General features: G+C 44.4%; 2 protein-coding genes across 2 annotated transcripts in view; one reads left to right on the forward strand and one right to left on the reverse strand.

Moving 5' to 3' along the window:
• The window catches only part of LOC135713327 (neuronal acetylcholine receptor subunit alpha-7-like), a 727,825-nt gene that overhangs the window by 15,308 nt on the left and 685,231 nt on the right, over positions 1–27,286 (forward strand). The window lies entirely within an intron of this gene.
• LOC135713286 (PHD and RING finger domain-containing protein 1-like) lies at positions 7,863–9,300 on the reverse strand. The gene is made up of 2 exons (XM_065236370.1): positions 8,238–9,300; positions 7,863–8,176 (listed from the first exon to the last, which is right to left on the reverse strand). Exons 1-2 carry the CDS (start codon positions 9,022–9,024, stop codon positions 8,076–8,078), a joined length of 888 nt encoding a protein of 295 aa, XP_065092442.1. The 5' UTR covers positions 9,025–9,300; the 3' UTR covers positions 7,863–8,075.

Here is a 27,286-nt window from a genome sequence, read left to right on the forward strand (position 1 = left end):
TTATACAATTTCATTATAGACTAGCAATGAACAGGCTACAGTCTTCCTACCTAAATAAGACCCCCTTTCATCAACTTTGATAGATTTTCCTGTAATTATAAACGAATATGTGTTATACATACCTTTTATCAAAAATATAGTGCCTTGAAAAAAAAGTTCTCAAGTTCTCAATTATTATTCCCTATTTATGTAAAACATGTTAAACAAGGAAAAATAATCGAAGTTGAAGAATGGGGCGTGGGTCTTATTTGGGTGGGATGACTGTAGTCTGTATTTTACCAGCACGAAATTTAAAAAAAACATCGACACGGCTAAGCCTCCGTGCATTCTCGGTGAAACACAGCACTTGATCTTGCTGGCAGTCACCACCGAAATCCACTCCTTGTCCTCCTAAATGCGAACGGCCAGTGCCAAAGTTGAAAACGAAAAACAACGCAAAAATGATGACAAACAGAAAGCTGCATCAGTAAACATAAACAACAACGGCGAAACGTCATTGAGTGCACGGTGTACGCTATATAAGGTAAGATATTCCGGTCTAGATTCCGGTAAATGATATTTGCATAGTGACGTCATTCCTATCCTTTTCGTAAACAAACGGAAATATTAACGAAGTCGATATTTTTAATTTAATCTTTCATGCGTAATTTTATGAATAAGAACCTAGAAGAACCTTTTGCTGAATAAAATGAAGTGATTTTCTGTGTCTACAATGTATTTACACTGTACAATTCGAGTTATTCCCCTGCACACTATTGAAAGATAGCAATGACGTCATTAGTCGACATTCAAACTTGATGTTTACAACCGATACCTTGTTTATGTATACCGTGATTGAGTGTATTCGTTATTGCTACACTGTTAAAATTGTTTACTTTGTAGCTTTCCGTTTGACAGTTAATATCATTAATATTTATATAAAAACTATAATAACTATTAATTTGAGCAATTTTTACATCAAATATTACTTCAGATCAAGTTGTACTTCCCCTAGATCATAAATTATCAGTAAAGCATGCTCCTCCATTCCCCACAACAGTGCACCAAAAATTGTCAGTGAAGTTTGTTTCACCATGCACCTTTGTGGTGCAATTTTCAGACTGCCTCTTCATGCACCATAAATTGTCAATGAAGCTTGCATTTATCAGAACGATGCAAATTACGCACCAGAAAAATGAATAAACCTTGCTTTTACATTCATCACAGTTATGCGAACTTTCCACCAGAAATTTTCAGTTAAATGCGCACCTAATATTTTTTGGCGTCATTCAATTTTTCCACCAAAGTTATTCATTTTGATTAGTTCCTTCATGTACCACCTTGATGATATTTTTACACCAGCAATATTCAATAAATAGCTACTTCTTCGATTTACCACGAAGGTGAATTTTTTCAACCTTAAATTTACCCTCTTCTTTTAACCCTCCATGAACGACCTTGAAAAAAAAAAATTACACCAGAATTTTTGTGTATGCACCACTCCACTGTGGTGCAATTTTTTGACCATGATTGAAGTTTGTCCCTTCATGCATCTTTGTGGTGCTATTTTCAGGCACCATCTCAAAGGTTTTCAGTGCTCTTATATTATGGTTAATTGCAATTGTCATATAAACGTTAAACATATACTAGAGAAAATCAAACAATGTTACGTTGCTTGTTCCAGTTGTTTTTATATCCTGTTATAAATATTTATTATTGAATATATAATAATAATATAATAGGACCTGGGATTTATTCAAACTCAAACACCACGGTGGTGCCCTTTAAACAAGAATAAGCCTCTACTACCGGTGAGTTTATGGGTAATTCCTACAATTTCAATGCTCATTCCTTAGAAATTTAGTGGTACATTTTTACAATTCTTGATAGAGCTGGAATAAGGGCGTAACAGCTTTTGTAAACAATGACTTCTCTCGATGATTTCTCGAAACCCAAGTCACCCCCACGCCAACCGGAAGTCTTCCCCTACTCGATGGTGGCTTTCTAGAAATCATCGAGAGAAGTCATTGTTTACAAAAGTAGTTACGCCCTAATTTCAGCTCTATCTAGAATTGTGTTGCTAAATTTCACATAAAATATTGATAATATTGATATTTTTTATGGATCATCCACACTTTTTTAGGGATTTTCTCAGAAGTCTTACGGATCATTTGGATGTTTTTAATGGAAAGTTTTTCTATATTTTATGAATCGTTTTATCAATTCTATAGGTGCATACTTAGGGCTGCCGTCATCAATCGGATGTCAGTTCCCATATGTTTAAATCTAACATGCCATATATTTTTCAGGCAATATTGGCAGTGCAATTTCAGAATCCAAAGTCGGCCGTGGCATGAAAGGGGTCTGATTTAATCCATAGATGATGTATTTTAATTTTGAATACGCAAATCGATAGGAAATTTTTCTACAAATCAGTTAAGGATTTATCATTTTTCAAAATGTTACTATTGAAAATTGCACGAATGTGTAAATGTTGCTATGATAATAAAATGGCCACCGATTGCCTGCAGCATGCGCTTTCCCTAACACAGATTTCAAAATTGAATTCTTTTCAGGACCACCATAAATTATTGTTGTTTAAGATAGGATTGGGCGATCTTCAGAAAAAGATCGATCTTGCCGGACACCCCTCACCATCCCTCTCCAAAGGGGGAGTTTGGTAAAGAGAGATGAAAAAACCGATTTGTACCTTCTGTTGCCGTAATAAAACCCCCTTGCACTAATTTTCGAGAGCTATATTTTTATCAGCTTCAAAGCTACAATTAATAGGATTAATTAGAACAGAAATGGTAGATTTAGGACAAGTAACTTACAATTTAGTGCTTTTATGGTTAGCAATATGTATATAACTTTAATCCACGGAAAAATAGATTTAAGGTTAATAGGAAATTCAACTAATTAAATACAAATATCACTCCACTAAAACGCCGTAGTCATCCGAGGTCGTGCAGGGTTTTCGTTTGACAGATCGACCGTCCTGAGCTCGGTTGATCATCGGTGACAGCGGGTGACGCTTCTGTTGGACGCGTCGCCTTCAGCGACCGGGTTACCAGATTCATCACCCCTGTGGTAAATTGGTAGACTTGCGGCAACATCCTCCGCCGGGTGCATCTTGCCATCGGCCAAGACTGCACGGGTTTCTCCAACATCCAGCAAGGCGATCTTGGTAACCGGTCTTCGTACACTACCTCCCTTAGTCCGCACGATAGCTTGACGCACTCTTCCATCAGGTCCTCTAATAGCTTGCTCCACACGTCCTCTGGTCCACTCGCTTCGTCTGCCGTCATCGGTAATGAGAACCAAGTCACCATCCTTGATCTCTCTCGCAGCTTCTTCGAACCACTTCGGTTGCCGGCGAATAACTGGCAGATATTCTTTAAGCCACCGTTTCCAGAAGATGTCCAGTTGCTGTTGTATCTCTACCCACGTCTTCTGAAGGTTCCGCTGCTGGTAGCGAATGTCCCGGCCCGGTTCCTTGATACCGCTCGAACTCCCGAGCAAGAAATGGTTCGGTGTTAGTGCCTCAGATTCCTCCGAGTCTAACGGCAGATACGTCAAAGGCCTAGCATTGACTACGCTCTCAGCCTCCACAACCAAAGTCCCAAGTCCTTCCTCGTCAAGTTTCCCATCCCCGTAAGCTTCACCCATCGCGGCTTTCACTGACTGGACCATCCTTTCCCAGGCACCGCCCATGTGTGGAGCACCTGGCGGAATGAAGAGCCATTTGCACTTCGAGCTGGTGAAGGTGGCGGATAGTCCCTGCTCAATTTGTTCCCGCAGAAGTCGTTCGGCGCCTTGAAAATTGGTCCCGTTATCGCTGTAGAATTCTACTGGTGCTCCGCGACGGCCGATGAACCTTCGGACGGCGGAAACGCATGATGAAGTCGTCAGGCTGTGCACAACTTCCAGATGGACCGCGCGCACGGTGAGACAAGTGAAAAGTGCGATCCACCTCTTCACGCTCGCTCTTCCTTGCTTCACCAACAACGGATCGAAATAATCCAATCCGACGAAACTAAATGGACGGCTGCAGGCTGCAAGACGGGCCGCTGGAAGTGGAGCCATCGGAGGGATGTACGGCCGCGCTCGGCGAAGTATGCAGTACCTACACTCACGGCTGCACCTTCGCACCACTGTTCGCAATCGAGGGATTTCAAAATGCTGACGGATTTCATTGACTACAGTTTCCGGGTTGGCATGTTTATACTTCCGGTGGTACTCATCCACCACGAGCGTAGTCACTTCACTCTTCCGGGGAAGAATCACTGGATGCCGCAGATTGTACGATGCATGTTTTGCTGCTCCGATGCGTCCGCTCTGTCGCATTACTCCGTCTTCGTCCAACGCCGGTACTAGTTGATACAGCGAACTGCTTTTCGGGATCGGTTGTGCTTCACCTTCCGCAGCAGACTTGTTCTTCGTGAGAATTGTCATCTCGTCCGGAAACACTTGCCACTGCACCTGCTTCATGATCACCGCTTCCGCTGCCTGGAGCTCCTCTTGTTGCAATTCGCCACACATTTTGCGCCGCTTTCCGTTGATGTTGTTCATGAAACGTAGCACATAAGCTACCGTGCGATGTAGCCTCTCCCACTTCGGGAACCTTTCAAACTGAATGACTGGCTCATACGGAAAGTGGAAAAGAACAGAAGGACGTATCTCCTCAGTCTCGATGGAAGATAACTCTGGTGGAGTTGGCCAGTCGTCTTCCGGGTACCTCAGGAACTGTGGTCCAGCAAACCAGCGGCTATCGGTGCTGAAATACGGTCCTTTGCCCCACTTAGTCCCCTCGTCAGCCGGGTTGGACAACGATGGAACGTATCTCCATTCATCTACGCTGGTAGTCTCCAGAATTTCTCCTACTCTGTGGGCAACGAAGGGGCGGTAGTTGCGTGGATCCGACCTGATCCAAGAAAGCGCCGTAGTGTTGTCCGTCCACAGATAGCGCTTCGTGATCGGGATGGTGTGGTTTTCCTGAACAAATTTCAACATCCGTGTTCCAAGTACGCACCCTTGTAGCTCAAGCCTGGGAATGGACATTGGCTTCAGAGGAGCCACCTTCGCCTTTGCTGCCACTAAAGAACACTGTCCGTTACCCTCAGAATCCATCACGCGTAGATACACGACGCAGCAATACGCCGCAGGGCTTGCGTCAACGAAAACGTGCAGCTGTGCATTCTCATAGGTGGAACTCGTCGCTGCTTCGAAGTAGCATCTCGGGATACGAACCGTTGAAATAAACTGGATCATTTGCACCCATTCCCGCCAGCGATTCAGCTCAGCGTCCTTGATATTCTCATCCCAGTTGATTCCGGTCCGCCATAGCTCCTGAATTAGAACCTTTCCGTGAATGAGGAACGTCGCCAGTAATCCTAGCGGGTCGAACAACGTCATCACACAGCGCAGTACTTGCCGTTTTGTAGGCCGAGTGGAAGTCTCGATAAGCGTGCGCACTTCCTCGTTCATCTGCGTTGAGAAGCATAGTTCGTCGGTTGCGGGCATCCACAGCATTCCGAGAACCCCCTCAGTGTGCTCCTTGTCAACCAGGTTGATATTCTTGTTTCTATCGATCCCTGGCTCTCCCAGGAACTCCAGCACTGCATCGCTGTTGGCATTCCAGTTCCTCAGAACGAAGCCACCGTTGCGATGAACTAAGCGCACTTCTGCAGCAATCTGCTTGGCTTCTTCTACATCCCCGAGGCTGTCGAGATAGTCGTCAACGTAGTGGTTGTCTACTATCCGTTGAGCAGCACGAGGATACTGCTGCGAGTGCTCCTTGGCGTTTAAGTTCTTTACGAACTGCGCTGAAGCCGGTGAGCAGGTTGCTCCGAATGTAGCTACGTCCATAACGTAGACTATGGGAGGCAGTGTGGGATCGAAGCGAAATAGGAATCTTAATGACTGCTTATCGCGTGCTATCATCAAAATCTGATGGAACATCTCTGCGATGTCTGCGCTAACCGCAATGTGGAACTGCCGGAAGCGGAATAGAACAGCAGGAAGAAAGGTCAACTGGTCGGGTCCCTTCAACAGATGGCTGTTCAACGACAACCCGTCCACCTTGGCAGCAGCGTCCCAGATAATGCGCACCTTTTCGGGCTTCTTCGGGTTCGTTACTGCTCCCAACGGAAGGTACCACACCCTTCTTGGGTCAGCTCTCTCCAGTTCTGCATCCGACGCAACGTGTGCGTAGCCCTTGATCACGTAATCCTGAACTTGCTGCTGTATTTTCTGTTTCAGTGTTGAATCTCGCTCCATACGACGCTCCAAACATTTCATTCGGCTCAGCGCCATAGGATAGCTTTCCGGTAACTCGACGTGATCCTTCCGCCACAGCAGTCCGGTTTCGTATCTGTCTCCAACTCGCCGGGTCGTTTGCTCCAGTAGCTCCTGCGCTCGTTGATCCTCGGCCGAGAGAATGGGGTTGGCCGCTCCTACTTCGTCTACGGCGAAGAATTGCTTTACCGTTTCATGGAGCTCTTCGTTTTTCGTACACTCGCACACGTGAAAACTGTACGATTCCTGCTCCAGCTGCTGCTGCTGGCCGTAAACGCACCAGCCAAGCCTGGTTTTGGCTGCAACAGGTCCGGATCCATCTCCTTCTCTGACCTTCAGTGGTAGGGCCAACCGCAGATTATCGAGCCCTATCAGAATCCTAGGAGTAGCATCCTGGTAGCTCTTCAATGGTAGATGCTTCAAATGTTTGAAGCGCTCCGCTGCATTCTCCAAATGGAAGCTTTGTGTCGGTAGATTCAAGCATTCGACCGTTCGCGCTCCAACGATAGTGAACTTCCGTTCCTTACCTTCACCAGAGATCGAAATGGAAACACTCTGTGAAGATTTTTCCGTACGGGAGGTGTTTGCCGTCCATCGCAGGCAGAGAGGTTGTGGTCTTCCGGTTATCCCAAGCTGGTTCACTAGCTCCCCTTCGATCAACGTCAATGAGGACCCTTCATCTAGAAAGGCAAAGGTATTTACCTGGCCGCTATTCCCATAGAGAGTCACGGGAACTATCCTGAAGAGAACACTCGAAGTAAGCAGACGATGAGTATGATTATCCGCTACCTGCGTGACAGCACTCGATGACCTTTGCGTTGAATGTAGGAGAGGATGGTGCCTATACTGACACCCGTCGATGCCGCAGCGTGTAATGACTCGGCATGACCGCCTGCCATGCCTAAACAGGCAGTTTTGGCAGACGCCCAACGAACGAATTTTCCGCCAACGATTGTCGATACTGAGAGCTTTGAACTCCCCACAATCTCGAATACGATGTCCAAATTTACTACAGTTCACGCATTCGATCTTGTCAGCCGGCTTCTGTACAGCTGCTTCCGACGACCCTTCGACGGTGGACGCGTGTTGGTTGACGAATCCCTTCTGCTTTGCTTTTTCCTTTCCCTGCTCTCTTCCGTGACATCTGTTCCCGTCCGACTCGAACGAAAGTACACTCGTAGCATCCTCGACGACTTGCTGCATGTAAGCACAGAACGTTCTCAGGTCTACGATGCCCGCAAAACATCGTCTATACCCAGCCCACATCATCTTCTGGTCCGCTGGCAGTTTAGCTACCAGTTCCTGCAGAAGTGTAGGATTAGACAGGTGACTGAGTTCGTTCGCCGCCTCGATGTGATCGCACAGTGCCTGTATAGCGGTCCCATAATGGATGAGCCCCTCTAATCGATCCGATCTTGGTGCTGGAATCGATCGAACTTTCTGGAGCAGAGCGTTGATCAGGAGTTCCGGACGTCCGTAGCGCATCTGCAGTGCCTCGATGACCTGTGGAACGGTGGAAGGTATCACAAGTCTGCTCCTGACACTTTCGAGCGCACTGCCCTTCAGGCAACGTTGTAGCCGGATCATGTTTTCGCCATCCGTATAGCCGCAAGCTTCGGTCGTGTAGTTGTAGCTGGAGATAAATATAGGCCATTCGGCTGGGTCCCCGGTGAACGTAGGAAGATCCCTAGCTAAGGACTGACGGGCTACAAGCTGCTGCGACGTGGGACCCAATTGCACATTCACGGGGGGATTTCTAGGGGGATTTCGTAGGGGGAAAACTTGACGGTTGGACCCATTCATGTAAGGAAGGCGATCGTTAATGTTTGAGAGTGGGTTTGTACTTTGCGGTGGCACAAACTGAGGAAATGGGTGGTTGTTTTGGTTGGTTGTGGGAGGACTTATGTCAAATAAACCAGGATTGCCTTTATTTTGAGCGTGAAGAGGGGCCTGACGCTTACCTGCTTGTTCCGGGTTAGGATACGTTTTAGGAATAGCACCTGTATCCCGGTGTTCATCACGTGTCATCCTTCCCGGTTCGGGTACCCACAGCGGTGGCGCTTGCGGTACCGTGTTCGCTGGCTGCTGACGGAAAGCTTCTTCCATCCGCTTCATGCATTGCTCCAACTGTGCTCGCAATTCAGCCACTTCGTTACGCGACTGCGACCGATCGCGAGATTTCGCTCTCCCCTGGGTTTGATTCGGGTCACCGGTGTTGGAGCCTTGTGGTTGAACGCCGTGATCGATTGGCGAGGCAGCTGGTGCTGGATTTCCGCCCACCGCGCCTTCTTCCGTACCGTCACGGGACGACTCCTCTACCCATCGACGCACTCGCCGATTATGTGCCTGACTACTTACTTGGCTCTTCTGACTCCGGGTCTCCTCGGCCGCTCTGGCCTTATCCAGCAGTTTTTGTTGCTGCTTTAAAAATTTCATCTGCAGCTTCAAATCCGCCTGTTGCCGCTCGAGGTCTTGCTGTCGCTTCAGTCGTTCGAGCTCGTGAGCGACAGTCGATCCGCTTTTGTTGGATTTGCTGCTTCTTGCCGACACGCTGGGGGCAGCTTCGCACTTGGTGCATATCCATGCCCGTTCGCTAATCGATGAATCGACGTCGGCACATGCGAAATGCCACCAGCAATCACAGGTGTCGCATTGCACGAAGTTGGCCGGCAAATCGGACTTGCTGCACGCCACACAACTAACCTCTTTATCTGCAGGCATACGTGGAGGATCCGGGGGGTTCGGCATCGTTCAAGGTAAATTCTTTGAAGAATTGTTGCCGTAATAAAACCCCCTTGCACTAATTTTCGAGAGCTATATTTTTATCAGCTTCAAAGCTACAATTAATAGGATTAATTAGAACAGAAATGGTAGATTTAGGACAAGTAACTTACAATTTAGTGCTTTTATGGTTAGCAATATGTATATAACTTTAATCCACGGAAAAATAGATTTAAGGTTAATAGGAAATTCAACTAATTAAATACAAATATCACTCCACTAAAACGCCGTAGTCATCCGAGGTCGTGCAGGGTTTTCGTTTGACAGCTCGACCGTCCTGAGCTCGGTTGATCATCGGTGACAGCGGGTGACGCTTCTGTTGGACGCGTCGCCTTCAGCGACCGGGTTACCAGATTCATCACCCCTGTGGTAAATTGGTAGACTTGCGGCAACACCTTCCTTAAAAGTTGTCCTAGTTCGCTATTCTAATATCTATATACAATCTTCACACTGCCGTACTCTAACGGAACTATCAACTCTATGCTTTCATCTACTCCATCTATCGTATAAAAATTACCACTACAGTCTGTTATTTGAAATTAGCATCTTCAACTAAGAATATAATTGTTGAGCCAAACGTCAAATAAAATAGTTATTAATTGTTTAAGAGATTAATAATCTTATGGCATGATCAAGCAGCTGTTTTGTGAGCAACACTGTATCTTGCAGTGTGACATAGTAGCCATGATTTTTGTGCTCTATTCCAAGCGCCAGAAACACCAATGTTGCCTGCTGAACAGTTGATTGAGCATAATCGTAAGACATTAGTGGCTTGAATTATTGATAACTTTTGATGCTTACATTATATTGAAAAGTGGTTAAGGACAAAGTTGTAGCTGAGAAAATTTTCTACGAGCTCAGTTATCATTTTTTAAAGCAGAGCGATATGGTAAATTGTTAGATGGATATGAACAAAACATTTGGTTTTCCTATGGTAATTTCCATATAAACTTCAAATGGTTTGTGCCAAGTCAGGTTCTTATCGAATGAGTTCAAATTTTGGGAGACTAATCAGGACCCGATTTGGAACCGTTTGAGCACTGTGGAGCGAAAATTTCAAAATTTGCATCAGTCTAGTGACCAGTCGTCACTCATAGTGAAATGATTTCTTGTAAATCAAATGGGGATCATTTCACCGTTAGTGATAAGTTGTCACTTCACCATGAAGTGACATCGGTAATAAGGGCCAGTGACGTCATTGTAATCCAGCTAAAACATAGGGAATGATGCTGATGTTAACGTTATGTTCGTTAAATTTACCACGCAGTCTGGGATGGGAGTAAATCGTTTTTTCGATGTAAGGGGCTGTCCATAAACTACGTATAAAGTTTAGAATATTAAGAAAAGTAGTCAATAAAAATAAAAAGTAACCTCGCTCCTAACACTCACAATTTCCGTGAGGGGGGCGGGGGTTAGATTATTATAGAGGGAGCCTGGCCCCCTTGACACCACCATTAGCTACGCCTACCTTCCTCAAAGTGACAGCTAGTCACGTCATCTCATTCGTTATGCAGAATAACCCTGTATTGCCCACCCCACTAAATGTTTGTATGTTGATAGACACGTGTATTTCAACTTTTATTATTATTATAGAGTTTTGGCCCTTCTCAGCAAAAATGCTGGCTCTGTGGATCTCATTCGTCAGTTGACTTACATCCTAATTTGTTTGCTTCAGTCGAATCAGTTATGATAATTCAGGAACCGCCGGACAATACTACAGGTTCCAAAAATCACTGCTTTCTGAATGCTGTTCAGTTCTCTTCGTAGTTCCAACTCTTCAAGGGAACGTATAAGGGTACGGGGAACAATTCTGGTCGCCGAGATTACTACCGGAACTATACGCACATCCTCCAGGTGCCACATCTGCTTCAACTCCTCCGCCAAATCGTGGTACTTCAGTATCTTGGTCGAGAACGTTGACTGAACATTGCGATTTAACGGTACAGCGATATCGATGAGGGTTACCCGCAGGGCGATTGGCACGAATGTGGACATCCGTAATGATCTCGCGATCCCAGTACAGTTTTATGCAACTATTTTCCAGTACCGGGTCTGGCAGGTACTTGTAGTAGGGTACGTACTGGTTCACCAAGTTGTGCTTCAGTGCAAGTTGTTGGTGCACAATCTTAGCGACATCGTTGTGACGACCGAGATACGCTACTTCTGCCAACGCTTGGCAACCAGCAACAACATGTTCGATCGTCTCCCCTACTGCATTGCACTTTCTACATCGGTCTTCTACTTCTTCGTGCAATATGTACCTACGGTAGTTCTTCGTCGCAATAACCCGATCCTGGATGGCTACCATGAAACCTTCAGTCTCTGAGAAGAGTTCACCTCGCACCAGCCACGTATTCGACGCCACTTTGTCGACATGCGCTTGTTCCAACTGATGGGGATGCGTCCCATGCAGCTCCTTAAGCTTCCACGTTGAGACTTTATCTTCGACAGTTTTTAGGTCGCTATTCAACTGGTAGCCTTCCTGCGTCAGATGCAGGGCGCTGAACCCGTGGTCTGCCTCACGAATAGCACGGTAGACTTCGTGACGGTTCTGGCTTTCTACGAAGTAGCTTCGCAACTGCTGAATCTGGGAAACACATAGCGTTTGGATATCAGTGATGCCTCTTCCTCCTTCATTACGTGGCAAGGCGACTCTCTCGACGGCCGACTTTGGATGATGCATGCGATGCTTTTCCTGCAGCTCCTTCTTGATCGTTGTATGGAGAATCCCTTTCAGTTGCAGGAACCCCAGGTACTTGTAGGTTTCGCCTTCAACCATATTCCGAATCTCCTCCTGTTCGTTGATGCGGAAACTGCCAGTATCCACTACTTGACCCCGACGGATTTTGACTGTTCGACATTTATCGACTCCAAACTCCATCCGGATGTCATAACTGAACAACGTTACAAGCTTCTCCACTGTTTCCGCAAACAGCTTCCAGTCATCCATGTAGAAGGTGTGGGTAACATTTGTGCTTCTTCCTCCACTTTTCAAATGGTAGCCATAGTTGCATTGATTGAGTGCTCTGCTGAGGGGGTTCATCGCAAGGCAGAACAATAGTGGACTAAAGGTATCGCCTTGGAAAATCCCCCTTCTTATGCTGAGAGTTCTGGACCGTAACACTACTGCTCCGTCAGTAACGTGAAGAGATGTGCTCCACATTCCCATTGCGTGCTGCATAAGCCTGATGACTCCATCGTCCACCTTGTACAACTGCAGTACCTTGAGAAGGTACGAATGCGGTACTGAGTCGAACGCCTTCTTGTAGTCGATGTACGCCATGCTCAGGTTTCTCTTTTTCTGGCTCGCCTGACCGACAATAACTGCATCGATGATGCCCTGATCTTTGCAGCCTCGAGTGTTTTGCCGGCAGCCCTTCTGTTCTTCGGCCATAACGTTGTTTACATTGCAATGGTTCTGTATCTTCCGATTTATTACTGATGAGAGCACTTTGTACAGGCTCGAGAGACATGTTATTGGCCTGTAATTGGCTGGATTAGCCGTGTTTTGGTCCTTGGGAAGAATATAGGTTACCCCTCTGGTAATGAATTCTGGTAGCTGTTGGGGGTTTTCTAGTACCATATTGAAGCATTCCGCCATCCGCCCATGGATTGAGGTGAACTTTTTATACCAGAAGTTATGCACAAAATCTGGTCCTGGTGCAGCCCAATTCCTGGTATACCGGGTAGCCTCCCGAATATCCTGAGCGGTTACAATGACCGTGGGCATACTTACAATTCCATTACTCCTATCGTCTTCCTCTGCCAACCACATCCCATCACTGTTATGTTGAGCAGGATTCTCCCACGGATCGGCCCAAAACTGTGTTACATCGCCAATCTCCGCTAGTCCTTCACTATAGTCGGTTTTGTTGTTACGGATGTGGTTGTAGAACTCCCTTTCGTTAGTGCTGAACATTCGATTTTTCTTCTTCCGCTTCGAACTTTCTCCATAACGTCGCATCCGTTTAGCAAGAGCACTCAACCGCTGTACATGGGTGTCGAGCACCTCAGTAATATCGGCTTCAGTGAGGTCATGGAGCTCTGCGGGCTGGACAATTTCAGCAACGTGACGAGCTAACCTCGATGATCGGTTTCCCCTCTTGTGCTGTGTCAACCGACCAATCTTAGTCCGAAGTGCGACGATTCGGCCCTCCAGGCGTCGCATCCATGCGGGTTTTTGTGCTTTAGGACGTGTACGACTTTCGCCGTTTCCTTGCGGGTACGTCCGCAATCCCAACGTTTGTACCACGGCCATAGCTGCACAGTACACTATGAACTGCAGGTCCTCAAGGTTCTCAGTGGCTTCCAAGTGCTGTGGCGAGCAAAGGAACAAACGATTGTCTAGCGCTGCTTTCCACAGATATTCAACTGGCCTTTGCGCACAAGGAGCAATTGGCTTCAGTATTCTTGGACATTAAGGGGGCTTTTGATTCAGTTTGCATTGAAATTCTGTCAGACAATCTGCACAGATGTGGTTTTTCTGGAATTTTAAATAATTTCTTGTACAATTTGTTGTCAGAAAAGCAAATGAACTTTTCCCTTGGACAATTGACAACTTCCAGAATTAGCTACATGGGCCTGCCCCAAGGCTCATGTCTCAGCCCTCTTCTTTATAACTTTTATGTCAAAGATATCGACAACTGTTTGGCAGAACAATGCACGCTAAGACAACTTGCAGATGACGGTGTGGTTTCCGTAAGAGGTCCACATGCCGTGGACTTGCAAGGACCATTGCAAAATTCCTTAGATAACTTGTCTTCTTGGGCTATGAATCTAGGGATCGAATTCTCGCCGCAGAAAACTGAACTTGTAGTGTTTACTCGAAAGCGGTACCCAGCCCAAATGCAGCTTAATATTTTGGGCAGAAACATTACCCAATCATTGTCTTTCAAGTACCTTGGGGTCTGGTTTGATTCAAAGTGCACTTGGAATGCCCATATTACGTATTTGAAGCAAAAATGTCAGCAGAGGATCAACTTTCTCCGTTCAATTTGCGGCACATGGTGGGGTTCTCATCCGGGAGACCTCATAACGCTTTATAAAACAACAATTCTCTCTGTTCTAGAGTACGGCTCTTTCTGCTTTCTCTCGGCAAGAAAAAGTCACCTAATAAAATTGGAACGAATTCAATATCGTTGTCTGCGTATTGCTCTAGGCTGTATGCACTCAACGCATAACATGAGTCTCGAGGTTCTGGCAGGAGTAACACCCCTCCAGAACCGTTTCTGGGAGCTCTCTCTCAGAATACTAATCAAATGCGGAGTGACGAACACACTTATAATTGCTAATTTAGAAGAAATTCTTGGGCTGAACACACAATCTCGATTTATGAGAATCTACCACCACTACATATCATCAGATATGTGTCTTCCTTGTTATACTCCAGACCGTGTTCACTTCACCAATCGCAGTTCCTCAATTGAATATGATCTGACCATGAAACAAGCAACTCATGGGATTCCCGATCAACTTCGACCTATTATTATTCCGCGTATTTTTACTGAAAAGTACCAACAAGTCAATTGCATGAAAAGATATTTTACAGACGGGTCCCGTCTCAATGGATCCACTGGCTTCGGTGTCTTCAATGAAAACTCTAGCGCCTTCTGCAAACTTCAGGAACTTTGTTCCGTTTTTGTTGCTGAGCTGGCAGCAATCAACTTCGCATTGGGGATGATTTCCAACATGCCCGCCGACCATTACTTCATCTTCACGGATAGTCTCAGTTCGATTGAGGCTATTCGGTCGATGAAACAAGGTAGGCACTCATCTTATTTCCTTTCAAAGGTAAGGGAGCAGATGTGTGTGCTGGTCGAAAGATCATATATGATTACCTTTGTATGGGTCCCCTCACATTGCTCAATCCCAGGCAATGAGAAGGCGGACTCTCTCGCAAAGGTGGGCGCGCAGGAAGGCGAATTGTATGACAGGCAAATTTCACACGATGAATTTTGCCATTTAGTGCGTCAGAGTACCTTTTCGAGTTGGCAAACCGATTGGGACACTGGAAATCTTGGACGGTGGTTACATTCAATTATTCCTAATGTTTCTTCGAGAGCGTGGTTTAAAGGCTTGGGCTTAAGTCGTGACTTCATTCGCGTGATGAGTAGACTTATGTCCAACCACTACTCGCTAGATGCTCATCTCAATAGAATAAACCTCGTGGACAGCAACATCTGTTGGTGTGGAAACGGTTACGACGACATCGAACACGCAGTTTGGCAATGTACGGATAATGACGCCGCCAGAGAGCGACTTTTGAATACCCTCGAGGCCCAAGGAAGACAACCCTATGTTCCTATCAGAGACGTGTTGGCAACCCGTGATCTCTGCTATATGCAGTCCGTTTATGTTTTTCTTCAAATGTCTAGTATAAGAATTTAATTCCTTTTGTCTTTTGTCTCTCTTTATTAGTTTTTGTTTGTCTTGTCCCCCCGTCTCGATGAGTCTCATCGTCGCCCACTGGTCACCCACCATAGCCGGTCGAACTCCGGACGAAGCTAGAACAGCACTACCGTTCATACTGGCGACAACACTCTGATGAGACAACGAAACCCTACCCCAAGCTCCTCCCCTGATCCTATCCTTCGAAAATGTACCCTTCTAACCTCGAGTAAGCCGCGAGTAATCGGCCCAACTCCTACTAGACATAGAATTAAGTGAATTTTGTTACACACAGTGAACAATGAATTATCGGCTCCGTAAAGCTAACGCGATTGAGCCTTCCAAATAAACGAACTAGATAAAAAAAAAAAGTGCTGTGGCAAAATATTCTCGTTGAGAATGCTTACTGCACTCGTTAGTCGGTAGGAATACTGCAGTTTTGGTATCCCGTGCCGGGACATGGGGTCCGTCCCTTGGAACTGTGTAGCCGCTGCGTCCATTCGAAAAGCTAGCTCATCCCGTAGTTGCTGTCGTTGCTGGTCTACTACTTGTCCAGGAGCGGTTGGCTCCTCCGTTGACGTGTTTACCGCTGCAATCGACTCACGTCTCTCACTCGCAAGTGATGCATTCAGCCCTACAGAACTCCTTTTCGACGTATCGCTCGATCCATTCCCTTCCCTCCATAGTTCCCTCCGCACTTCCAGCTTGATGCACTCTACCTCGGCCGGTGCGAGCAAGTTGTGTGGCATGATTGCTCGTTGCCTAGTATACAACTTGTTCCGGTCAAACTGGTTGGCAAATCGAGGGAACCGCTCATTGAACATATCCATCATCCTTGAACATATCCGTCTCGAACCTCGTGCAAACGTAGTAGCAGCGCATCACGTACTGGTTCATTTCCCTCGTCCACATGATCCGCTGCCTTTGGCGACCTGCTAAAGTGAGCGATTGACGCCGGTCAACCACAGCATCATTAGCAGGTGCAGCATTGCCTTGGTGTTGTCTATTGCTGCCTGTTCGGTCTTGCGTGTGAGTTACGGGCTGAGCCCGTTGACTGAAGGGCCGCTCTTGTACCTCATCTTCCTCCAGCCGCTGGCCGCTCGCTCTGTCCCCCGTCCCAGGACCAGCTCCAGTAGGGGCTCCCTCCTCGGGCGATCGCATTGGTCTTAATCTTCTTCTTCTCAACTCCATGTTGGTGTAGCTTCTTTCCCGGAAGCTACGGGTTTGTAAATGGCATTTCCTCCATTACAGTGCTAAATAGCTAGGTTATCGCGCCCTTCCTCGCCATCGCCATTATTATTATTGTTAATTATTAATTATTATTATTATTATTATTATTAGCCGGCGCCGGTGGTGTAGAGGTAAGCGTGACTGCTTTCTAACACCCCAATGGGTCTGGGTTCAATCCCAGTCGAGGTCGGTGAGATTTTTCTGAGGCATAAAAATCTTTGGTCACGTCTTCCTTCGGAAAGGAAGTAAAACAGTTGGTCCCGGCCCATGTATGTTGTGTGAATGGGTGTGATATCCTACGCAGGTGTGGAAGCTGCCTTTCTGCACATTCGGTTGCCGTCAATGGATGGCAATCGATGTCCGTCGGTGATTGGCACTAGATTGCGGAACAGAGACCGACGTTAAATAAAGGAAAAGAGAGAATTATTATTATTATTATTATTATTATTATTATTATTATTATTATTATTATTATTATTATTATTATTATTATTATTATTATTATTATTATTATTATGTGTGAACATTATTATCTTCATAACAATACCAAAATATTGGAATTTTTCGGATTTTTTCAACCACATTTGTATGTATGTATGTAAGGTAGCCACCATCCCTTCAAAGATCTTGTCTTGTATGCAGCTCCACTTAATAGCAAGATCAATTTGAGCTACCGATCTGAATTCACAATATCGCTGTATGAAGGGCCAAAAACGGAGGTGCGGACCCGTAAGCAGAGACACTTACACGAAATCCACGGGAATTTAAGAATCTCCTTCCAACGATACGATCCAACAAATCGAATAACACAATTCGCAATACTTATTAAGCTTCCTACAGGATGGTTTGTAAAGAAGGGCGCGTCAATCTCACTGAAACTGTTGAAGTAGAATTCACACCACCACAATCGAATCGGTAGGATAAAGAAAATGATAGTGTTTATTCCCTCCTAGACTCCGGTTGTCATACCACTCCATCGTCCAGTCCCAGGTCAAATGATACCCTGATGCTCCCTCCCAACCCAGTATTTATTTATATAATGAAAATATATGTAGTGGAGAAATGAAATATATCAAAACATTAAATATGAAATAATGAATATAAATTTATACAGATAAAAAAGTTGATATTCTGATAAGATGCAGCTTTATGTTTCCTCAGCTCACAATATCAAGTGGATGTAACACTGAAATTTCAAGGTTATATTAAGCAAATATATATTTTTATCTCTAATTACTAATAATGTAAGGATGTAAATGTAAAGTGTAAAGTGTGATGTATAATTAACATGACTAACAATAAAATGGGATTACTAGAAAAATAAAGGAAAGATCTCACCCGATATGTTGCAAAGGAATCCATGACATCACGATGATTTCGAAGAGCTCCAATAGATATGCTGCTGCTACTTCTTCAAGCGGTGTTAAAAACAGCACTCTCGCCTTTCGGTTCTCACACAGCAGAGCAAACCCCATCAACCACGAAATACACTCTAGAGGGATCTCAGCAGAGGAAAAAAGGACTGCATCCACTTTCCATCACCAATCACTTGCGACGCCAGCTCCGATCACTTTTGTAAGCCGTAAACTACTGATTCACGGTAACGTCGACCACCGAATCACCACCCAAACTCGCGACGGACACATTATCTGCACTTTTCCCGGCTAATTTGCCAACTGGACCGTGTTCAAACTCACACCCGGTGACGGCAAAAAAAGGAATCGATGGGCAATTTTGTGATACGGAATTTCCACAATAAACCGGGAATGCACGAATTTCACCACATCCAACTGCGAAACACGTTTAGGAGCACTTTTGGTACACTTTCGATCGAACACACTAAATTTTTTTTTTTTTTCAAAAATAGTTGCGAGTGAACCAATATCATCACCGCGTAAATAAACTAAAATTAAAATTATCACTCGCGATGGCACAAGTTTCTGGTCCGGGAGAAAAAATCAAACAACGCAGATAGCGTCAAATCTTCTGTTGCTTGCAAACATGATGAATCATGTTTTCTTTTTCGATTCTAAAACTTCTCGGAAAGCGAGAAAACCAATCACACACGTATAACCGTCCGGGAGGCAGAGTGCCAGCGCTAATCCGGCAAATTCAACCGAAAACTATGAATGCGAACGCACGCACAAAACAGAGAACAAACTTAAAACACAACCGTATCCAAAGGCATTCGAAACTGAACTGTGTTATGAGAAACGAATATTTCAATATTACAAAATACAAATATGGAAATGGCTCTAATGTTGGCCTATGGATCCAAGATTGGGCCCATAGTCAAAAATCTGCTATTTATCAATTTTATCTACATGAACGCGTCATTGGGACGGTCCCAATGGGTATTCCTGGTCGCTATAGAAAACTTAGTTGATTGCTGAGTTTATGTATGGGCCCAAATTTGGGGCATTTAGGCCGACATTACATCCATTAACCTTATATTCCTGACAGAATAATGTATGTATGAGGTAAGCTTAAAATAGAAAATCATAATGGTAAACGTCCATTGATGTTGCATAAACAAAAACCTGAAAATAAACTATAATGATATAAATCGATGGGTTCCACATTGTTTTTGTAATACTGGTATCCAATAGATTCTGCTGTTCTTCTGAACTCTATATGTCTACAAAATTTTATTGTGGTTTATTAACAATTAGAATAAATAGAAATAGATGGCGACATGCTGGATTAATATTCACTAAAGAAGTATTATCGGATAATTTTGCAATTAAGACGGATAATACTACAGCTTTTTTTAATAATTTGGGTATCATGTAACAACGCATGCTTGGCTTATAATTAGATTGATGATCACAAACGAGTTAGTTCAACTAAGTTTACTTGAAAATGCAATCCTATCATCGTCAGGGAATAACTGAAGTTCCAAATAAAGCAGCGTTCAGCCCAGCTCTCAAGGGCTTTCTTTGTTCACATATTGATTTGCCTTCGAAAATCACTAAGAAAATTTGGGATTAATTCAGATCTTAATTTGATAAAACAATTGAAAGCTTTAATCACTTGACTAAGATCTAACAAAATTCGTTTTACAGCAAGCATTTAAGGATCGGTTTTTTCCACCCATGATCCATTCGTTTGTATTATTTACAGAAAATGAAATACCTGTAACAATGAAAATTATGGGAAAATATACATGCAGCCTGGTTGAAAACCTAAATGAAAAAGTGGATTTAATAAATGTATCATCATTTGCACCACTTGTTTTTTTTTTAATTCAGTACATAAAATAATAAGATTTCATGACTCAGACCTGTTTATAGAACAGCAGAATACATTTGATGACGAATTCCTGCTACTTGCTGCCCTCTCGCGTAGCTGTGCACCACCAATATAATGTCGACTTTCCTGAACGGTTCAAAATAGACCTATGGTTTTGAGTGCTAACACAGTTGTGCGCAGAACCGGGTCTAGGTTTCAAAATATTATTTAATAGAAGCATGAATAAGGAACAAAAGGAAAAGTAATTATAAAAACAACCAACAATTAATTTAAATGATCATGAAATTAGAAGTAGGTAACAGAAATGAGAATAAAAGTTTGAAAAATGATGGTTTGCAAAATCACGACAGCACTGTGCAACTGAGACCCTAACGCACCAACACCAACATAGTTCTCCAAACCTAAAACACTTCTCTGAACGCTCAAACGTCAGCGTACAAAGTAAGCAACTCCAAGTACATACCATCGTATCTACACTCTACCAAGAGCTCCAACCAACACTTGGAGAATCGAGAGTCCAATCCTCGCATTCCATTCTATACTGTTCTATGTGAATCCAGCTCTAACCGCCGTGCCACGTACTCTGTCACTGTATGCTAAGGCCATCCATAAATGACGTAGCATATTATTGACGAATTTTAAACCCCCCGTCCCACCTCGTAGCGTATTTAACATAGCCGATCACAACAACTAATAGCGGCTCTCCCTCCTCAAATGCTAAATCATTTATGGATGATCCCTAAAAAGAAAGGGAAGGTCACATCGTTTTCTTTTTATTCCTCTTGTAATATCTACTCTCTCTGTTTTCGCTTTCAGCAAATAAACACGGCTCGAGCCTCACACTCTCGAGTCCTCAGAATGATTCGGTCTAAACGCGCACCTACACAAACAACCAACCCATACACTTTCACGCAAATTCTTACATACACTTGACGGTGTTGCGGAAGTCAATGGTCTATGGTGGTTTGAGATAAATATACAAAATCTGGTCTTGCAATAGACGAAACACTAGGGCACTTCGTATGAAGCACAACCTTTAAAATATAATAATAATCAATAACTTATCTGTGTTGATGTCATTCCGCTTGTTAGCCACGTCACTCTGCAACACCCTCATAACAGCCCGTTCAAGAATACACATCCTTGGGCTTTGCCAAAGAAAGTGAAACAGCAAATACCACTTAACGGAATGCTTTTTAACACTAACACGACGTCTCTGCCGCAACCGTGTATTTTTTTTTCGGAAGCAACGCACTCACACCAACATTCCAAAAATCATGTTTAGCCCTGTTTTACCATATGCACTTCTTGATTTTCTTCTTCTTTAGTTCCGTTGGCTCAAGATTAGCTGTAAGCAAGCATCTATTCTTTCCAATGCTAACATGATCAATTATCTTCTGAAACACAATATCGAATCCTAAAACCACAAACCAAACCAATGTTTCGCATTTCAGCATCAAACAGATTCTAAACCTCTCAGTCCGTTTTTTTTTTTCACACACACAAACTAGAACAAAATGCGCTTTGCTACGTGCATGCATAGAATGCTGAATACTATTTAATTTAACTTGAATAGGCATGTAGGTATAAATTTATTGATTGAAAAAAGCACTCCAATACAAATCACACTGCAGGACACCATCTAAACTGTGACGAACTTCGACAAAACAACGCATCAAATCAGGAGCAAGACCGACGCACACCCTCTTTCCTCAAAATCTGAAAGCTAACTGGATTTTTTTTTTTCAACCACATTTCGTATAAAAAGTACTTTTGAAAACACATCAATGTCAGAATGTAATCTCGGAGGCATGTTTGTCCTAAAAGTTTTTAGTGCACATAATTATTTTTTCAACGGCACTAAAAGATACAAATTTAGTCAAAAATGACAAAGTTATAGTCTTTAATGTGATGTTTTTTTTTTGTTTTCTAAATTCTGTTTGCAAAATAGGGGAAATGACGGCTTCGGCATTTCAGACTATTTTCGGCAACCCAAATTGAAACACTTTTTTCACTGGATTTTCTTGCGAAAACACTTCGCTGAATGCATGCAAACGATTATTTATGCTTTCAGCTTCAATTTGACTATATTTTTACCACTGAGAAAAAGCAATCCAGCAAGGTTTTCTTGAAATGAAACACACGCACTACAAATTGTAGCTGATTTCGAGTTGCCGATAATAGAACAGCAGATTTACATGCAGTTCAAATGGAACGGTTGCCGAAGAAAAACTGCTTGCCGACAATACTCGCTCTCACTAGAGAAGATTGGAGCTTTGTAAAAGCGTTTCAAAACAGTTTTTGACAATTCTTTCGACTGAAATTGTTAGAGCAGCTGGCAGCAAAAGATTGTAAACAAACCAATACTGCATATGTGTGCGTTCCTTAGAGAAAAAGGCTATAGAAAGAAGGTCGCTGCTTAGGTTGCCGAGAATACGTAAATTCCCCTGCTTAATGTCAAATAAAACAATGCCACAATGTTGATTCAGATGTTCGAGATTTGTTCTAGATGTTTTAAGTGCACTGAATAATATTGTTATTGGTACCACAAGATACAAATTTGGTCAATTATCAAAAATTCTATGGGGGCCTAGATTATTCTCGAGTGGGCATGGTTCCCTTGGCAGCCCCATTAGCTACGCCAATGGCAATATTCTTGATTATATTGATTTTAATATAAGCTCTTTTTCCTTTAACTAAATCCTAGCGAATCTCTCAAAAACCCTTGTCAAAACAGTCTACACTTTCCTAAGCATTCATAGCAGAGACCCATGACAGAAAAAGAAAAAAACATCGGCTAAATTTTTCATATCCCATTGCAAATCTAACCCATTAGCAAACAATGTAAGGCAGCAAATTTCCACCATGATCTGGCATTTGCTTTCACGGTTTTCATTTGGAGCTTACTTAGCCGGAGTAAAAGCAGAACCGAAAAAATAATACGAAGTGACTGTCAGATTTATGTGCATACATTAGGGGGAGGGTAGCGGCTAAAAGGATGACCTAGAAAAAGGCGAAATCCCCTGAAAAGCAAGTTCCAATCAATTATTCGCCTTTTTTCCTTGCATTGCCCTCCAAGCAGCCTTTGCATGCCACATGCAAAGTAAGACGCCACACTCGCTGAGGTTGCTATGATTCGAGCAAATGATGGATCGACGAAACCGGCTCAAAGTGAACTATGATCGATCTGGGAACGTAAAACTAAAATCCTACTCTGACACGTGAAATTGATTGGAACAAGTTTGATGACAGCTCGCACATAAATTGCTATCCGATGCTAATGAAGTCCAGTAGAAGTTGAGCCCAAATGATTACATAAACAGCAGTCTGGTTCCAGGTCCGAATCGCTTCATCGGTCAAAAAAATAATAATATCGAAATTGGATGAAAGAAACTTTTCACACAGCCCTTTTTTGCGCTTTCGGTCGGAGGAACTGATTGATGCCACAGATAATCAATTTCGAATCCACTCAAGCTGACGACCGTCCACCGTCGTCCTCCCTTTCTCCTAGATTGACTGTTGTGAATGGCAACCCGAGCGGAAAGAAATTCATCAAACTTTCTCCCCACCAATTTCTTTCGAACACTAATCCGGGCGATGGAGATTCTCCTGGAACTGGAGCCTGGACGAGTCGGAACAAAAGTGCATTGGCTACGGTGTCTGGTTCGATAGTTAATTCGAACGGTATATTGGAGCTTGGTCGGCTGCTTGCAGCAATAGTCGCATACTATTTCGGACGGTTCAAAACCAGTGGCGTAGAGTTAGAACGGGCAGCGAACGGGGTAAAAGTGTTTGTTACTGCATATTGATTTAATGTTTGGATTAGGAAGATCTTAGAAAACATAAAATTTCACCGTTTTATGTGATTATGGAAGCTTTTATAAAATAATATTGACATTTGGAAAACAGTGTTAAACCAGTAACGCCCATGACCGAGACAGTGGCACCCATGACCGATTTAGCAGATAGAGTACTGACCGACCTGCGAAAAACCTTTGACCCCCTAGGCCACAACAATGTGTCAGGTGTTCGGTCGATCGGTATGCTTCATCCTCACCGGTCGTCGTCGTCGTCGTCGATACTCGAAGACTTTGTTGAGCTTAGGGTACGATATATATCCATCAACCGATGGAAAGTAAACAACCCCTCTGCGGAGGCCATCATACCGCAAGTCCTGAATGGGTTTTTATCCTTCAATCGAAGCCGGAGCTGATTTGCACGTGTTCATACGTACCTACTCTATGCAAGCAGCATCAGATTCCCAGCATGGGGGAGGAATCAAGGAGGCAAGACAAAAGAGCTACAAATTGACAAATTGGAGTGACCACTTCTGTGTTGAGAGATTCCGGTGCATCATTCTATTGCTCTGACTCCTGTGCTTCTATTTTGCAGCTGTATGTTTGTGGTGCATCCACAGCCAGGGACAGTGAGGATGCAGCACAAATCTTGGCCCTGTCATGTTCCATGATGCGACGAAGACGACCGACGGATGGGGCTACCGGAATGCAATTGAATTTTAATAAATTATCGTACACTTCCCACTGGATGATGGTGCTTGAGTACTCACTCGTCCACTTCTTCAGGCATCTGCCGGGGGTGGAGGAAGAAGATGTTTGCTAAACTGCTCGGAAGACGAAGACAAATGTGATTAGCAAGTAGGAGGTCTTAGTCTTGGAAGGCTGGCAAGGCTCAAATTTGGCACCGATTCAAGTCGGTATGTGAGAAGGGGTGGTGGTAGATTAATTAGACTTGGACGACTTGAAGTTGAAGTGGATTCATCTGAAGCATTCTCCGAGGCGAAGTGATTGCACATGTTCGTGACACTCTCATCGTGTACCCGAGCTTGGACCGCTTTCTTCTCCTTCTGAGGGGACACACGGAATGCAATCACTCTTGATGGTGATGAATTAAGGAAGTTGTTCCGGGAAGGATTACCGTTGTTTATGGAGATAGATTAGGCGGTCGTTTATTCAAATTTTACAGCGTGTGGAAAGCGGTCACGTGATGTGTAGTGAGATGCTTGGGAGGTTTTTCGAAAAATGTGGTGTGCTTTTATGAGATATGGAGAGAACTCGGGAGGATTTGCGTTGGCAGCATTGTGGCAGTCAGTTGAAGCTCGATTACGTGTCCTCGTCTAAATGTGGGTCATGATTTTCATTTCGTATCTGTCAGAGCTGTATAAGACAGTTGAACTAGTGCCGCAAATAGTTTAAAGTATGTCATACCAAGATACTTGATTTGCTCTTTCAATAGAATCTAAAGCAGGTCAATGAAATACAACTTCCTAAAACAGTAATATTGGACAACAGCCATCAGCTCAAGCTTGCCGAAGAGTTTGCCCAAGAACTAGCACTTTAAAAAATATTCAGATAATTCTGGCTGGCGAATAATGGGTTGCCAAAAAAGTACTAAGCGGCGCCGGTGGTGTAGTGGTGAGCGTGATTACCTCTCACTCTAGCAGGCCTGGGTTCAATCCCAGTCGGCGCCGCCGGGATGTTCTGAGGCATAACGTCTCTGATCAAGCCTTCCTTCGGAAGGAAGTAAAGCCGTTGGTCCCCGGTTCATGAGTTGATGAGTCGATAGGTAAGGTCCAGGTGTGGGAGCTGCCTCCCTGACGTCGGTAGCATTGATGCTCAGCACGGAAAACAAGATCGACGGTACCGAAAGTGGATTGGAAGGCGCATGATTTGCCCCAAATTCGTCGTGGACAGCAGACAAAAACTTCTCAAAAATCCCGAAAATACTCTTTGACAAATTGTTGGTGGTCCTGAAAAGAACCGTTTTCTCGTGATGGGTGAGTAATGCTGAAAGTGTTTTACACAGATGAGGCTGGTGAGCTGTATGTTGTTAGGAACGATGGAGACGTGACTCACTAAGAGCTACTGATTCCGATCAGTAGCGGTGTAGCTGCTTCCTCTTTCTTCAGTGAATAGACGCTCATGTGGGCTGCAGCTCGCTGCTTGCGCACAGCCTTTCGTTGTGTACTGGAGAACAATGTTCAACGCCACGTGCCGAAAGCACTGCTGCTGCCGATGACGACGACCGACCAGACATCAGCACACACGATGATTGAATAAGCACCGTTCAGTGAGATCGCATGAAATTCGATTTTGAAATCTGTGTTAGGGAAAGAGTTTTTTGCGGGTGCAACTGGAAGAAGACAAGGACAATATGAGCAACCGCAGCCGGGTGAGTCGACGAGCAATTTTGCATCGAGTGATGCAATGGGTGGATCAACAACCAAGAGGAAGAAGAAGAGGCCACCGGAGGAATCCCATTGCAAGTGGAACGTGGTAGTTAACTGGTTGAGGGCAATAATATGCCAACGGGAGGTCGAGCAACTAAGAAGCCGAAAAATATGAATCATATGGAGTTGCACCACAATTCGGCGCAGCCGCAGGAAACAACGACATATCGGTCGCAACTTCAAGGGAGTCAGCAGCGGTATACAGGCGCGATTCCCAAAACGGTTCCGAAGCGACAGGTCAACGATCACGTTACACAAACCGTAGGTAGCATTACCCAATACTCGCCCCCCGTACTGCCAACAGGTAGGAAGTGCGACATAATGCGTGATCGAAGGATGTCAATTCCGCCACCATTCACTGCTGGATTCAAACCGTTCAAGCGGTCAGCCTACGCCAAGGCTATCAAGGGTGCAGAATCACACTCATCGACAATATAAACAAGCTCTACTACTTCGTATTGTTCCTGTCATCATCTCAGGACCCCGAGCGTCCATCGAAACGTTCGCCTTCCTGGACGACGGGTCAGATCTATCGCTGATTGGATCGATGGATGGACGAAACCGTTGTGCCTCAAGTGGACAGGGAACGTTACCAGAGTCGAGTCGGAGTCGAAACAAGTTCGAGTTTCCATTAGAGGGGCAAACAGTCAGAAACAGTTCACCCTCAATGACATTCGTGCTGTGAAGGAGCTGACTTTGCCGGAGCAGAGCCTTAACTACAATGATTCTGCGCAACGTTACCGTTATCTTCAGGGTCTGTCAATCGTCAGCTACCAGAAGGCTGTTCCTCTCGCGGTACCACTGCGGTTAAGACCAGGTTAGGATGAAGCCTCTTTGGTGGTAATGGCAAGGAGGCATCACATACGCTGAATTTCCATGCCTGCAAATGTACGAGTGACCAGGAGCTACACAATGCGGTGAGAGATTATTTCACGGTGGAGGATGGAGGTGTGAGGCCAGCACCAGTACCGGAATATAATGAAGGTAAACGCGCAAAGAGAATTATGGAGCAGACAACTATACGATGAGGCGAAAGACTCGAAACAGGTCTATTGTGGAAGTACGATGACGTAGAGCTCCCAGATAGTTACAACATGGCAGCCAAGCGTTTCA

The sequence above is a fragment of the Ochlerotatus camptorhynchus genome, unplaced genomic scaffold, assembly GCF_037179485.1.
Source record: "Ochlerotatus camptorhynchus isolate MF236.1 unplaced genomic scaffold, CSIRO-AGI_Acam_v1.1 ptg000550l, whole genome shotgun sequence".
In the NCBI taxonomy this organism is placed as follows: domain Eukaryota; kingdom Metazoa; phylum Arthropoda; class Insecta; order Diptera; family Culicidae; genus Ochlerotatus; species Ochlerotatus camptorhynchus.